Source organism: Mustela putorius, unplaced genomic scaffold (genome assembly GCF_011764305.1).
Source record: "Mustela putorius furo isolate JIRA1106 unplaced genomic scaffold, ASM1176430v1.1 tig00003927_pilon_pilon_pilon, whole genome shotgun sequence".
Classification (NCBI taxonomy): Eukaryota; Metazoa; Chordata; class Mammalia; order Carnivora; family Mustelidae; genus Mustela; species Mustela putorius.
Window position 1 is genome coordinate 1,207,127 of NW_025422072.1, and position 15,149 is coordinate 1,222,275.

Genomic DNA, 15,149 nt, shown 5'->3' on the forward strand with positions numbered 1-15,149 from the left:
GAACATAGCTTCAGGGGTGCTTGGGTGATACAGTCAGCCCCTCATAGCACACTCCCAAATTAATGCTAACTAGATCATAGCCTAAATAGATCATAAACCTAAAAGCGACAACTATAGTACTTGTAGAGAGGAGGAGAAAACTCTTGTGATTTTGAGTTAGGCAAAGATTTTTTTTTTTTTTAAGATTTTATTTATTTTAGGAAGAGAGAGAAAGAGCGCATGCTTACAAGAAGGAGAGGAGCAGAGGGAGAGGGAGTTAATCTCCAGCAGACTCGTGCTGAGCACGAAGCTTTGGTGTTGGAGGGGGAGAAAAAGCTTTGGGGTTGAAATGGTCATTACAACAGTCCACCAAATGCAGCTGAGTCGGTTATGCCCAAGGACACCCCCAGCTGAGAGGGTGAGTGGAGCTGAAAGCACTTTAATGGCCAAGCCCTGGGCCTGGGCCTGGTATACGTATGTGCCTGAGGAAAGGGAAGCTTCTAGTTAGCAGGAAGGTGTCTTGTGGGCTGCTTCCGGTCTATTTCACACATGTCTTCGAAGGTGGTGATGGTGGCTTCCCCCCAGAATTCTTCCCTGCCATCAGCAAGCTTTGTTGTGAACATGTCTTTTCCCTTAAAGAAATCCAGTAAATCACTTTCAGCGGAGGGCCCTCTTTAACCAGAATTCCACCAGATACTACAGTGTGTGCTGGAAGAGAGAAGGCGAGCTTTTCTAGCTGCCCTCATGATGCTTTTCCTCCTCTAGCTGGGCTCGGTTGCCCTTGAAAAGTGGAATGTAGGGTGTGGGGTTTTTGTCTTTTGGTCTCTCTCGAGGATGCCCAGCGTCCCCTCTATCTGGATGCCATTAGTAACACCGTCAGCCAATATTTCTGTGTCTGTATAAACAAACCAGTCATAGAAAGGCAACTCCTGCGGCTTTTCAGTGAACTTTTTGCTGTCACTGAGGAGTCAAGTTTCCTAAAGGGAAGTCAACCCTTTCACTTCCAAAGATGCCAAGTATGAAGATTCAACTTGGAAGCAAAGAGAAAATATTTTTGACAGTCACAACTTAGCTTCAAATAAGTGACATCCAGATACTGACACCCACTTCCTTTCTCTCAAGCCTTGAGCCACCAGCAGACTCTGTGACAGAGGGTGGCTGATGGCGCCCAGCCGCCGGGCATCGGGCGGCAGTACTTCTGCCAGTAGAAGTATTCTGTCAGGACCTTCAGCTTCTGAAAATCTATGCCCCGCCTCCACCCCACCCCACTACCCCATTTCTTCTATGCGGTTCACATTTCTTTCCTCCCTTCGAGTTGTTTTCCCTCAGGAAACTTAAACCACATCTCTTTCCCCTTTTTTATAGATGCGAACTACACGCAAAGTCTCTGTCTGGCCGGTGGGCCTGGTTGGTGGGCGACGCTATGAACGTCCGTTGGTGGAAAACGGCAAAGTCGTGGGCTGGTACACCGGCTGGAGAGCAGACAGGCCTTTTGCCATCGACATGGCAGGTGAGGAGTGTGGATGGTGACCTTTGCTCCTCCCTGGTTGTTCTTCCAGGGGTCCCGTGTGCTGGAGGAAGGAAGCCTCGAAAGACCCTACGTCGTATTCTATTCAGCAGAGAAACAAAGTAAACCTTCGAAACAGGCTTTTTGATTAATTCAAGTAGAAATGGACTTCATGGGTGCTTAGAAATGATTATTCCGTCCCATTTTAGTCAGCTGTCCATGCGGCCATCTCTTCAACAAGCGTGTATGTGCCGGGTGCTGGGCTGAGTGTCTGGTCAGTGGTGGGAACCAGACTTGGCCCCTCCTCACCGGGGCTGCTGCCTGTGCCTTCTGGTTCCCCTCTCTAGGAGTCCATTTGGTTTCAGTATATAACATGCTTATTGGTAAGTTTAATAGTGATGTGAAATTGACAAGCTAATCATTTTCATGCTTAATTGGTAAATTCAGTGCTTACTGATATATTTAATAGCTGAAACATAAAATTGGGTTTCTGGTTTTTCAACTTCACTGAGTATAACTGTCTTTTAAAGTTTATGTCCCCTGGAGCACCTGGGTGGCTCAGTCAGTTAAGAGTCTGACACTTGATTTTGGCTGAGCTCAGGATCTTAGGGTTGTGAGTTCAAGCCCCACGTTGGGCTCCATGCTGGACGTGGAGTCTGCTTAAGATTCTCTATCTGCCCGCCCCCCCTCTAAAAAAATGAAGTTTTTATTCTCTGACTAACCCACTCAATTGAGAAAGACCTGTAGTAGTCCACAAATCCTAAAATGCTACATTATCATAAAGTGACTCCTTTTCAGTGGGTTATATAAGACCATGCCTGTGGTAACTGTGGAAGGATGCAGTTTAAAACATGAGGTTTAGAGGCAAGAAAAATCACTGACATTTACAACCTAGAAGATGGAGGCAGAAAAGCTTCAAGGTTAATCTCCATCTTCAACTCTAGAACACAGCTCTGTCTGTCCGTCTGTCATCCTGTGCTTGGCCAGTCCTTTGTGTGTATTTCCCAGCGGCACTCAGAATTCTGATGGGACAAAGACTGCGTCCTGAACTGGATTCATCACTTTTATTTTGACGATCCTATAAATTTGAGGGAGCAAGATTACGAAGAGTGCGAGGAGTGAGCGTTGTTGGGGCGAGTTCTGGTGCACGACGCTATGGGGGGCCCCTTGCCCTGCATCACGGGAGGGAACAGACTAGGATATTTTTACTCGGTGTTTAACAAACATTTCCTGTTTCCTGTGTCAGTTTTATGGAAATGTATTTCATGGTCTCTGACCCCAGGGACAGTTTGGAGCTCTTTCCCTTCCCTGGTCACCCGGTCCTGGGCTCCCCTCTCTGTTTTCTGACCTCCCCCAATATAAGCCTTACCCTGTGGTCTTCAGTCCCTGCAGCCTCAGGGCTGAGTGCCGTCTCCACCAAATTCTTCACCTGAAGGCAGACAGAAGCGAGGTCAGCCATACTTGGAAGTCCCGAGGGCTCCCCAAAGAGGCCTTTCCTCAATGAAATGGGGAGTTCATCGCTCTGAAATTAAAAGGCTGTGTCTTTGGAGAATCTGGTTTCTTGCTGAGAGAAAGTATAACTGAGCAGAAAACTTCGAGATAGTCTTTTGCTTCTCTAGGACTTCGTTTCCCCATGTGTAGAATGAGATGTAGCGTGAATGACCACTGGGGTCTTCTCTGGTGTGTTCTTCCTTCTCCAGGCTTCTGTCCTTGGCAGGCTCAAAGAGAAGCCAGGTCCCTGGTCACTTTTTTTTTTTTTTCTTTTAAAGAGATTTTATTAATTTATTCATGAGAGAGAGAAAGGCAGAGGCCAAGGGAGAAGCAGGCTCCTTGCTCCACAGGGGCAGGACTCACTGCGGGACTTGATCCCAGGACCTCATGTTTTTTTAACCTGAGTGGAAGGCAGACGCTTAACTGACTGAGCCACTCAGGTGCCCAGGTCCCTGGTTCCTAAGTGAGGAGTTGAGACTGCTAAAGCAGCCAGCTGATAGGTGTTTGGCCCTTACCTTTCCCAGAGCCTTGCTTCACCACAGGCTCTGCAGACGTGTCTCCTTATACACAGGATCTCTGCCTGCAGCCCTGCAAGGTAGCTTCAAGGTGAGGACAACTTAGATTAAGTCTTTCTGGGTTTTATTATAAGAACTTTTACGTAGATGATCAAGTATCCAGTAAACCCACTGAATATTTGCATTGATTCCCCCCGCAGAGTTTGGATCCAAATAGATATATCTAAAATTCAAGAAAGGGACATGGGTTTTATGCATTAGGCCTGACCTGTGACAAGATATTTGGTACCTTTTTACTTTGATCTATGACATGACTGATGTTTGGCTTTTTGTGAACATTTCAGTGTATTTTCAAAGCATAATATAAGGACTATCATAAAATAGGAACAATTTGCCTATTAATTATCCTTGTTTCAAAATAGGAATATAATTTCTGTGTCTAAGAAAATAGGTTTTGCCACACTAAATTATTTTTTTTACACATGCACTTGCTTTTGCAAATTAGTTTTCAGTAAATTATTAGTATTTTTGGAAGCCTTTAAGTGAGAGTGATTTGGTTGATCAGGTGATGATTCTGATTTGGAGGGAGTTTGTTCTCCTCCTAAAACTTAAAAAGTCACAGCTTTGTTTACATTTCACGCAAGATTCGCGTATTCTCTGTGGGAAGCAAGGCAAGACCTCACAGACCTTCACAGACAAACGGTACTTCCTATTTCATTTTTAAGTTACATGCACTCACAGTGTCTAGAAGGGGAGAGAGAAGCCAGAAGGCCAGTTTCGTGCTGGCTTCTGGACAGTCGGGGCCACTGCTCAGGAAACGGTCTGTGGGAGAGGAGTGAGAGGACCGTGCTGGAGCCTGGGCCTCTCCTGGATTCCCACGAGCTGAGGGAGAGACTTGACGCCTCACCATCAGGGCACATTTCCACAACGGTCTTGCTGTGGGGGTGGCGAGCCCCTTCACTGGAAGCCCGTCGGGGTCTGTCCCGCCTGGATTTCTGTGAAGTCACAGCCTTGCCTGTTACTTGAAGCTGATTTGAGTATCAGACCTCGGAACTGTAATGTTTGACGCCATTCAGGGAGTTTGACTCTGTGTCCGTCTTTACTTTGCCCTATTGGACTCGGCAGGGGCAATCTTTGCTCTCAGATGAGGAAACACTGTTCTGGAATTACCGTGTAGGTACGTGTGGGGGTGTTAATGGCCGAAGCAGAGATTGTCGCACTGGGCGAAAGCTAAAAAAAAAAATCCCAAACTTACGAATGATGACTACTGAAACCCTGAGTTAGATAACCACCACAGGATGGCTCCGGAGGGAGCGCGGCCGTGGCCATCCCTGCCCGGGGAAGCAGCACGCAGGCGGCTTCTGCCCTGGCTGCTGGCCACCCTGCTCCTCCGGGCAGGGAGACCCAGGAACACCTGCTGCGGGCCCCGAGGCTCGGGCTTCGGCTCCTACCCCTTGGGCATCTGACCAGTTAGCTCTGACTGACGCCAGCAAGGCACTCCACACAAAGTGTTTAGCTCTCTTTGGAAGTCAGGGTGTCATTTTCAAGTGACAGACTGCCTTTGGCCACTTCCAGGAAGGTGTCAATAAGAACCATTGCTTGAAAGAACTGAGCTTAAAATAATCTTGAGCCTCACCGGAGAGGTGTGGATTTGTTCAGATTCAGAACTTAAGGCTGAGATCCCTGTTTTGAATTCTCACTCTGTGTGAGGTGGCAGGCAGGGCTCTGTGCTCCTTTAATGACAGTCCCATAGGGTTCCCAGTTGAGTGCCTGGCCCAGAGTAGGGCCTCCATTCCAGTAAAAACCCAGCGGGGTGCACCATTGTTCAGCTCTGCCCTAACTGCCCGGAGTCAGCTCAGACCCCACAGGTTAGCAGGCAGTCCCCACACGACTGCCTTTGCTTAACCAACAACAATTTGGGAGTCCCAGGCCAACTGCACTCCTGACTAGCTGTAAATCTGTTGTTTTTCTCTCAGGTTTGACAATTTGCTAGCAGGACTAGTAAACAAACTCAGGTTAGTGCTCTATTTATTATTAGAGTTCTTTTACAAAAGGTGCAAATTAGGACCAGTGACATGAAGATACCCTACCCGTGGGCTGAGGTCTGGTAGAGAATGCAGAGCTGCTGTGCTGTTCCTTGCGGAACGAGGCTCTAGCCCCCTCCCAGTGCATTAATGTGTTCACAGCATGGGAAGTTCCACAGACCCTCTGCCTCCAGGTTTTTTTTTTTTTTTTAATTTTTTAATTTTTTTATAAACATATATTTTTATCCCCAGGGGTACAGGTCTGTGAATCACCAGGTTTACACACTTCACAGCACTCACCAAAGCACATACCCTCCCCAATGTCCATAATCCCACCCCCTTCTCCCAAACCCCCTCCCCCCAGCAACCCTCAGTTTGTTTTGTGAGATTAAGAGTCACTTATGGTTTGTCTGCCTCCAGGGTTTTTAGATAGTTTCATTATGAGGCACATTGATGACTCAGTGGCCACACAATGGAACTCAGTCTCCAGCTTCTATCCCCAGAGGTCGGCACCATCCTGTGGCATGGTCCGACATGGCCCCATGTTCTGACCCCCTAATCCTGTGCTTGGTTTTTCCAGGAACCTGCCCCCCTCTGGAACTCTCCAGAGACCCTCTGCAGCCACCTCCTTAGCACAACAAAGTCACTCCCATCCCTCAGGAAATGCTAAGGGTTTTATAATAAAAGCTCCTGACCCAGAATTAGGCTGTCAGCTTTTCCCCATTGAGGATGATATTCGCTGTAGGTTTTTCATAGATACCTTTTATAAAGTTGAGGAATGTTCCCTGTATCCCTATACTTTGAATCGTTTTAATCAGGAACAAATGCTGTATCTTGTCAAATGCTTTTTCTGCATCAATTGAGAGGACCATGTGGTTCTTCTCTCTTCTGCTCTTGATTTGTTCTATCACATTGATTTGAGAATGTTGAGCCACCCTTGCATCCCTGGGATAAGTCCCACCTGGTCATGGTGGATAATCTTTTTAGTGTACTGTTGGATCCTATTAGCTAGGATCTTGTTGAGAATCTTGGCATCCATATTCATCAGGGATATTCATCTGAATTCTTTTTGGTGGGGTCTTTGCCCGGTTTGAGGATCAGGGTAATACTTGCTTCATACAAAGAGTCTGAAAGTTTTCTTTCTGTTTGTATCTTTTGAAACAGCTTCAGGAGAATAGGTATTATTTCTTCTTTGAATCTTTGGTAGAATGCTCCAGGGAATCTGTCAGGTCCTGGTCTCTTATTTTTTGGGAGGTTTTTGATCACTACTTCAATTTCGTTACTAGATATTGGTCTATTCGGGTTGTCAATTTCCTCCTGATATGGTTTTGGAAGTTTATACGTTCCCAGGAATGCATCCATTTTGTCTAGGTTGCTTAACTTATTGGCATATAACTGTTGATAATAATTTCTGATGATTGTTTCTATTTCCTCGGTGTTAGTCATGATCTCTCCCTTTTCATTCATAATTTTATTAATTTGGGTCTTCTCTCTTTTCTTTTGGATTACTTTGGCCAATGGTTTATCAGTCTTATTCTTTCAAAAAACCAGCTTCTAGTTTTGTTGATGTGTTCTACTATGTCTCTACTGTCTATCTCATTGATTTCGGCACTAATCTTGATTATCTCCCTTCTTGTGTGTGAGGTTGGCTTAATTTAATTTGTTGTTGATTCTCCAGTTCTTTAAGGTATAAAGAGAGTTGGTGTATTCTGGATTTTTCAACTTTTTGAGGGAGGCTTGGATGGCTATGTATTTCCCCCTTAGGACTGCCTTTGCTGTATCCCATAGGTTTTGTACCGAAGTGTCTTCATTCTCATTGGTTTCCATGAATTGTTTAAGTTCTTCCTTGATTTCCTGGTTGATCCAAACATTCTTAAGCAAGGTGGTCTTTAGCTTCCAAGTGTTTAAATTCTTTCCAAACTTTTTCTTATGGTTGAGTTCCAGTTTCAAAGCATTGTGGTGTGAGAATATGCAGGGAACAATCTCAGTCTTTTGGTATCAGTTGAGCCCTGATTTGTGACCCAGTATGTGGTCTATTCTGAAGAAAGTTCGATGTGCACTTGAGAAGAATGAGTATTCTGTTGTTTTAAGGTAGAATGTTCTGTATATATCTAGAAGATACGGTCCATATATACAATGGAGTATTATGTCTCCATCAGAAAGGATGAATACCCAAATTTTGTATCAACATGAATGGGACTGGAGAAGATTATACTGAGTGAAATAGTCAAGCAGAGAGAGTCAGTTATCATATCGTTTCACTTACTTATGGAGCATAAGGAATAACATGGAGGACATCGGGAGAAGAAGAGAAGGGAGTTGGGGGAAATCGGAGGGGGGAGACAAACCATGAGAGACTGTGGACTCTGAGGAACAAACTGAGGGTTTGGGAGGGGTGGGGGATGGGGACTTGGGTGAGCCTGGTGGTGGGTATTATGGAGGGTATGTAGTGCATGGAGCACTGGATGTGGTGCACAATGAATGCTGGAACACTGAAAAGAAAATAAAATGGGGGGAAAAAAAAGAATGAGGCACAAAGACCAGATAATTTTTTTTTTTTTTAATATACCACGGACTCAAAAAGGATAGCTTTCCTACCCTAAAGAAGGGTGTCTACCATGTCCCTGTTTTACCAGTGCTTTCCTGCACAAAAAACAGAGGGCATATTTGTTATGTCTCAGGGTCACTTTCAGCTTTGTCTGTGGATGTTTGCCTGACTTGTAAAAATAAGACATGATTGTGAAGGGATGAAATCATTTTATTTATGCATTATGAGATGGTTGAGAAGTCTAGGAGGACTTTCAGTTTTTGGGACTGGAGTCCTGTGGACATGGGTGTGTTGAAGCTCTGGAAGTAGTTGAGCTCCCAGGAGGGCATCCCAGGATGCAGCCATTTCAAGTGGCTGCAGGGGGAGAGGCCAGGGAAGGGAGCAGGGCTCAGGCCAAGGGCAGAGGCAACCAGAGGCAAGAGGTGGTTGAGTCATGGATTTGACTATTGGCTACCTTGTGTCATGGATGTGAAAGAGGAGGGTGCTTGGTGGGTGTGGGAGTGTGAGAGCCGGCCATCCAGATGGTGTCATTAAGATGGTTGGCAATTAGGCTGTTTCCTGTAATGGGGGATGTACGAGGATGGAGGGCCTGAATTCAAGAGGAGTAAGAAGTAGGCAGACTCCTCCAAGGAAAGTTCAGTTTCCAGTAGAGCAAGAGGAAGTGGATGTTCAGTCCAGGAGAGGACTGGGGAGGTTCCACTTTCAGGACAGTGATCACAGAGGATGTCATGGAAAAAGTAGCTGGGAGGGCTGCAGGGGGCTATGTCCAAGAAGGACAGGGGGATTATTTTTGAGGTCCAACTCAAAGGTGGCATGAGTTTTGACGGGTTTTGAGTCTAAGGATTGAGGTTGTACGTGGGCCACTGTATTTATACTTTTTCTATTGGCACCTACCTTCTCCATCCCTATGGCTTATCCCCATTTCCAGTATAGTCCCTAGAGATGCAAAGGTCCCTTTTTAAAATGAAACTTAGATCCATGCTTTAGAAGAGATCTCTGGGGAAGTAGGATGAATGGTGTGTTCAGGGGTGGGGATGGCGAGCACCACTAAGAGGCAGGAAGGCCACTCTTTCAAGAAACATGGCAGGGTTGAGAAGGGAAGAGAGATGGTAGCCGTTTCAAGGCGTAGGAGAAGTGTTTTTTTGTTTTCCTTTAATGAAAGAAGAGAAGCTGAAGTTTTGTGAGAAAAAGAGATGTGTTCAAGTGCCAAAGAAGAAGAAATAGGGGGTTGGGGGGACTGGGACTTCAGATGGACAAGTTGACTTTGGCAGAATCACCTCTTATTCCTAATAAGGAGATGAGGTAACTAAGGAAACCGAGACCCGGGAAGGTGGAAAGGCTGGTTGTTGGAGGCTGGCTGTCCGCTGGATATTCACGGGGCGGGAGGAGCACCGTGGACTGAATCCCGCAGACACTGCTATGCTATGCAGTCCCACAGTCAGCAATGTGGGACCGTGGGAGCATAGAGCCTGTGGGGAACACACAGCCCCTGCCCCCAAGTAGTTGGTATCTAGCAGAGAGAGAATAGTTATGATAAATGTGTAAATTTCTGTCCCATGACATAGAAAATGAGGTATGAATGGGAAGTTTTGGGTTTATATAAGAGAAAAGAGAAGTGCTGCAGAGGACAGTTTGGCAAGGGCATTGTGGAAGACAGCATGGGAGGGGGCCTTAGGTGCAGACCCAGGTCCGAGCGAGTTCAGGGAACAGCAAACCTCAGGGTATATGCGGCTCTCAGGCAAGAGGCAAGCTCGGGGAAGCCTATGAGGATTGATTGATGAAATATAAATTTGGCTTCATTTCTGTGGGTATAGGGGGATTTGTGACTTTTTTTTTAAGATTTTATTTATTTATTTGACAGAGATCACAAGTAGGCAGAGAGGCAGGCAGAGAGAGAGGAAAAAGCAGGCTCTCCAAGGAGCAGAGAGCCTGATGAGGGGCTTAATCCCAGGACCCTGGGATCATGACCTGAGCCGAAGGCAGAGGCCCACTGAGCCACCCAGGTGCCCTGGATTTGTGACATTTTTTAATTTAGCTAGTTGAACAATGTTGTATGATATGGTGATAGTGGACATGTTAACTTTAATTTTGGTTTTATTATAATTTGTTAAATTATACTTTGAGTTGTAACTTAGGTGCAGAAGTATATGGTGATTCAGGTAATTAGAACATTCTGTTAACCAGAATGTCAGCTGTATAAAAATAGGAAGATAGTAATAAAAATAGGAATCTTCATATTAGAAAAAAAGAAAATCCCATTGCTTGACAAGTTTCCAGGCTCTGGATTCATTGTGCGTGTTCTGTCCTTATGGAGGGTTGTGGAGTTTGGGCTCTCAGCCAATCACAGTTACATGGGGCCTTCTTTCTCTAGATATTTGTTGAGAAGGAATTTTTTTTTTTTTTAAGATTTTATTTATTTATTTCACAGAGAGAGGTCACAGGTAGACAGAGAGGCAGGCAGAGAGAGAGAGGGAAGCAGGCTCCCTGCTGAGCAGAGAGCCCGATTCGGGACTCGATCCCAGGACCCTGAGATCATGACCTGAGCTGAAGGCAGCGGCTTAACCCACTGAGCCACCCAGGCGCCCCTGAGAAGGAATTTTGTCTGGATTAATTTCCTTGGCAAAACCCTTTCTCGGTAGATAATATAGTAGTAAACATCAGCCTGGGTTCAGATCAACAAAACCAAATGAACATAGCCAGAATTGGCAATACTTTACTTTGCCTCATGAATATAATTACTGCAAGAAAGAGAGGTATGGGAGCTGGGTGGCTCAGTCGGTGGAGCGTCCCAATCTAGGTTTTGACTTGGGTCATGATCTCAGAGTCATGGGATTGAACCCTGCGTCTGGGCTCCCTGCTCAGCAGGGAGTCTGCTTGAGATTCTCTCCCCCTGCCTCTGCCCTTCCCACCGCTTACACTCACTAGTGCACACTTGCTTACTCTCTTTTGCTCTCACATCTTTTTTTTTTTTTTTTAAAGGGGGTTAATAACCTTGTTCTGCCACTTTGAGGCCGTTTGTAAATTAAATGTGTTGTTTTCCATGTGTGACTGTTTTGTGTAAGGAAGATAAAATTAGTGTTCTCAGTAGAGTGACAGCGTGTCATATGGTTCAGTGCAGGGTCTGGGGACCATCGTGGGACCTTGTCCTTAGGTTGGTGCGGCGTGACTGACACTGGAGCAGTGTGTGGGCTCCCTGGGACAGAAGTGGAGCTGTGGGGGCATGGTGATTCCGTCCTGAGAACTTAGACGCCACGGGGATGGTCACGGAGTGTTGGGGGGAAGGGCAGCCTGTTGCCCGTTGGTTAGGTAACAAATCCAGAATGAGGCACATTCTGGAGACCAGAAGGTGTTCAGTGGCCTCGTCGACGTGTTCCGTTCTGTCCACAGGGACCGCATCTCTGCGGGGTTATGGTGGGCATGTGGGGTGAGGAGTGCCTGCATGTCTGCGTGCTGGTCCAGGGCAGCTGAGGGCGCGGTGGCTGTGTTCAAGTAGGGCTTGGTGGAAGTGGAGGGGTATCGCTCAGAGTTTCCGCGAATAAAGCATTGAGAATGAGTAGTTGTCGCTTTTCTCTGGGAAGCCCAGCCGACTTCATGATTATCGCTCGCGGAGCATCAGGCTCGTATCCCAGGCATCGGGCAGTCTTTGGTGCTCTGGGTGCTTTTCTTGTTCTGTCTTCACTCCGTTTGGCAAGGGAGTTGCTAATATTCTCCTCCTCCTTTAAATACAAGGAAAGGGAGGCATGGATAGGCGAAGTCACTTGTCCAAAGCTGCACGGTGACCTGGCTCTGGTTAGTGTGTCTCCAGACATGGCACTCCCACTGCCCGCCAAGTGCCTGAGTCCTTGATCAGGGAGCCTCCGTGCTCTTCATCTGCAGAATGGGAAATGGAATTCCTCACAGAATACGACATCAAGGTCAGGGCACTTGGAACAGCTCTGTTGAATGGTGGGTCTCTTCACCAAGAAGCAAGATCAGACCGTGTCTGTGTTCCCCTGTCCCCTGCGTTCAGATGGCTCATAGGCCTGTCTGGGGGAATTGGCCCAGTGCTGTGTGTGGCTGACGATCGTGGGGACCGGAGCACTGATGAAGATGGACTGTGGGGGAGGGGCCTTGCTGACACCCACGCTCCGCCAGGGCACAGCAGGCCGGGCTTGCCGAGGTTCCCCACCTAGAGATTAGGGGTCCAACCACCTGCCCTCTGGGTTGTGGTGAGGTTGAAAGGAGAACAGATTCTGCAGGAGTTTCTGCTGTTCTGTCAGTGTTTGAATTCTCACCACACAGAGCCGCTTCAGATCATTCCTGACGGTAACACCTAGGAGCATGTGAACTCGTTGCCTTGGGCTTGTGATGGACTTTGTGTCTGTCCTGACTGGTGGACTGTGCTCATCATCCTTCAGGGACCGAGCTCTGCGTGCAGGATGGCATGTGGAGATAAACACCGTCCCTGGCTTTAGGTTAAGTACTCCAAAAAGAGACTGATCAATAAGAGAAAACCAAAACAGAAGATCATTAGAAAGTTGAGAAGTAGATTTATGTTCATTTCATGATTTCCCAGATGACAAATCATTTCATAATAATGGATGACACGTGGAGGAAGGATTTCAAAGAATGATTCTCACACTTTCTAATCGGGTCACGAGAGGGAAGAAACATCCTTTGTCACCACCTTGACTTTCCTAAGAGTTTGTGGGAGAGCGTCTGGAGATAGAATTTTCATTTGGACTCTGTGGAAGAGGCAGACAGTGTGAATTAACGGTCCTTGCCATGCGTGGTTGACCTGGGGGCTGGCGAGGTCAAGTCTCTGCACTGGCTTCAGAAGCTGAACTTAGCGGGCGCTCTTCTTGGGCTCCCTGAGCAGCTGTATCACCGAACCCCAGACGCTGTGCACTTGAGTCCACCTCATTTCAAATCACTTCACCTTGACCCACCACCAGGGTCAGCCGAGCACTGCCGCCTGCTCCTGGGCCCAAGGTAATTCAGACTGGCACACGCTGCCTTCCAGAAAAGGGAATGTCACTTTGTCTTCCCAGGTTTGCCTTTGTAATTTCTAGCCCCTTTTCAAGACTCAGTAAAGGAATAGCTTTTTTTTTTTTTTTAGATTTTTTTTTAATTTTTTATTTTTTATAAACATATTTTTATCCCCAAGGGTACAGGTTTGTGAATCACCAGGTTTACACACTTCACAGCACTCACCAAAGCACACACCCTCCCCAATGTCCATAATCCCACCCCACTTCTCCCAACCCCTCTCCCCCAGGAATAGCTTTTTCTGGGAAAATTTTCCCGATTTTTCCATGCCCATAGAAGCTGCTCCCACGTTTCCCTCATGCACTTTTCCTCGGGGTAGTGCTCACATGGGTGTCCTGCCTGCCCCAGGCTTCCTCTGCTTGTGGAGCCGGGGAGCTCCACTGGGGAAGGCGTCATCTCTTCTACCTGCCTGGGCATGGCCGCTTGAACAAATGTTTGCTGAATTCTTGAATTCTAACTTGTCTTTATTTCTGGTTTAAGGATTATCAAAATTCAAAGTTTTACAGCTTCTTATTCCTTTTAAGCCCTAATTGCCATTCTTTCTCTTTTTAGAAAATATTTTTATTTGTTCATTTGAGAGGGAGAGGGGGCAAGGCACAGAGCGAGGAAAAAGCAGACTTCCCATTGAACTGGTAGCCCTAGGCAGGATTCGATCCCAAGACCCGGGGATCATGACCTGAGAGGAAGTCAGACGCTTAACTGACTGAGCCACCAGGGCACCCATGCCATTATTTCTAAATGGTGAGGTTTTTTGAACGTTGAGTTCTACTCCAGAGAGCTCTCTAAAGAGCGTCTAAGTCGGCAGGTCTCAACCTGGCAACACATCAGAATTTGAGAGAACATCTATCTGTGGGCTTCTTCACTGATAATTAACCATAATCCTTGGGTGTGGCTGCTAGTGGGGGAGGGGTGTCCGTAATTTCCTTTTTTTTTTTTTTTAAAGCCTGAAGTGATGATAAAGTGCAGCTAGAAATAAGAACAGCTTGTTTAGGTGGTCAGCCGCTACTCTTCCGTTTCTTCCGGGGGCTCGTAGCTGTGGCCTCTTGCCCTGCCACCCACTGAGTCTCATCTGGAGGTTGGAGGTGGGATAGCCCCTGCTGAAAAAGTTCGCGAATGTTCAGTAAAATTAATTTCCATAGAAAACACTTCTATGGGTCGAGCAAGAAGAGAACTTGAGCATAGGAGAGGAGTTTTTAAAATTACAACAACTGAAAAGCACCACCAGCAATCGAAAAGACGGTTTTCACCGGGAAGGCAAGTTTAACCTTTTTAAATTGTGGTGTAACATACTTGACATAGAATTTACCATTTTAGCTATTTTTAAGTAGGAGATAGTATTAGGTACATTCACACTGTCATGCAGTGATCTCCATCTCCATAAATGCTTCATCATCACAAATTGGTACTTTGTACCATTAAAACACTACTAGTGCCCCACCCCCCACCCTAGTCCTGGTAAGAACCACTTTCTAGCTCTATGAATTGAACTGTTTCAGGAACCACATGTAAGTGGAGTTATGCACTATCTGTCCTTTTTAGTTCACTTAGCATAATGTCTTTAAGATTTATCCGTGTTGTAGCTTGTGTCAGAATTTCATGCCTTTTTTAAGCTGAATAATATTTCATTGTATATATAGGCCACATTTTGTTTACCCATTTACCCATTGGTGGACATTTGGGTTTCCACCTTTCAGCTATTGTGAATAATGCTGTGAACATGTGCATATAAGTAACTGTAAGTCACTGCTCTGAGTGCTTTTGAATGTACACCTAGAAGTAGAATTGCTGGACCATAGGGTATTGTCCATATGGACAATTGATTTTTGTCAAAAAACTATTGATTTTTGTTTGTTTGTTTGTTTTTGAGGAACTGCTATACTTTTTTCCACCGTGGCTGCATCATTTTACATTCCCATCAGCAATGCACAGGAGTTCCAATTTCTCCATATTCTTGCTACATCGTTATTTTATGTTATTTGAAAAATTATTTTACTCTATGTGCTGGGGTCTGAGGAATAGGAATACAGATACCTTCTTCTCTGGTTCTGCTATATTTT

The 15,149-nt window shown here is 46.0% G+C and overlaps 1 protein-coding gene across 1 annotated transcript in view; it reads left to right on the forward strand.

Annotated features, from left to right (window-relative positions):
• B3GAT2 (beta-1,3-glucuronyltransferase 2) overlaps positions 1-15,149 on the forward strand; it is a 76,264-nt gene that overhangs the window by 47,834 nt on the left and 13,281 nt on the right. The window contains exon 2 of the mRNA XM_045069385.1: positions 1,345-1,489. Within this exon, the coding sequence (XP_044925320.1) occupies positions 1,345-1,489 (145 nt within the window). The remainder of the gene's footprint in view (positions 1-1,344; positions 1,490-15,149) is intronic.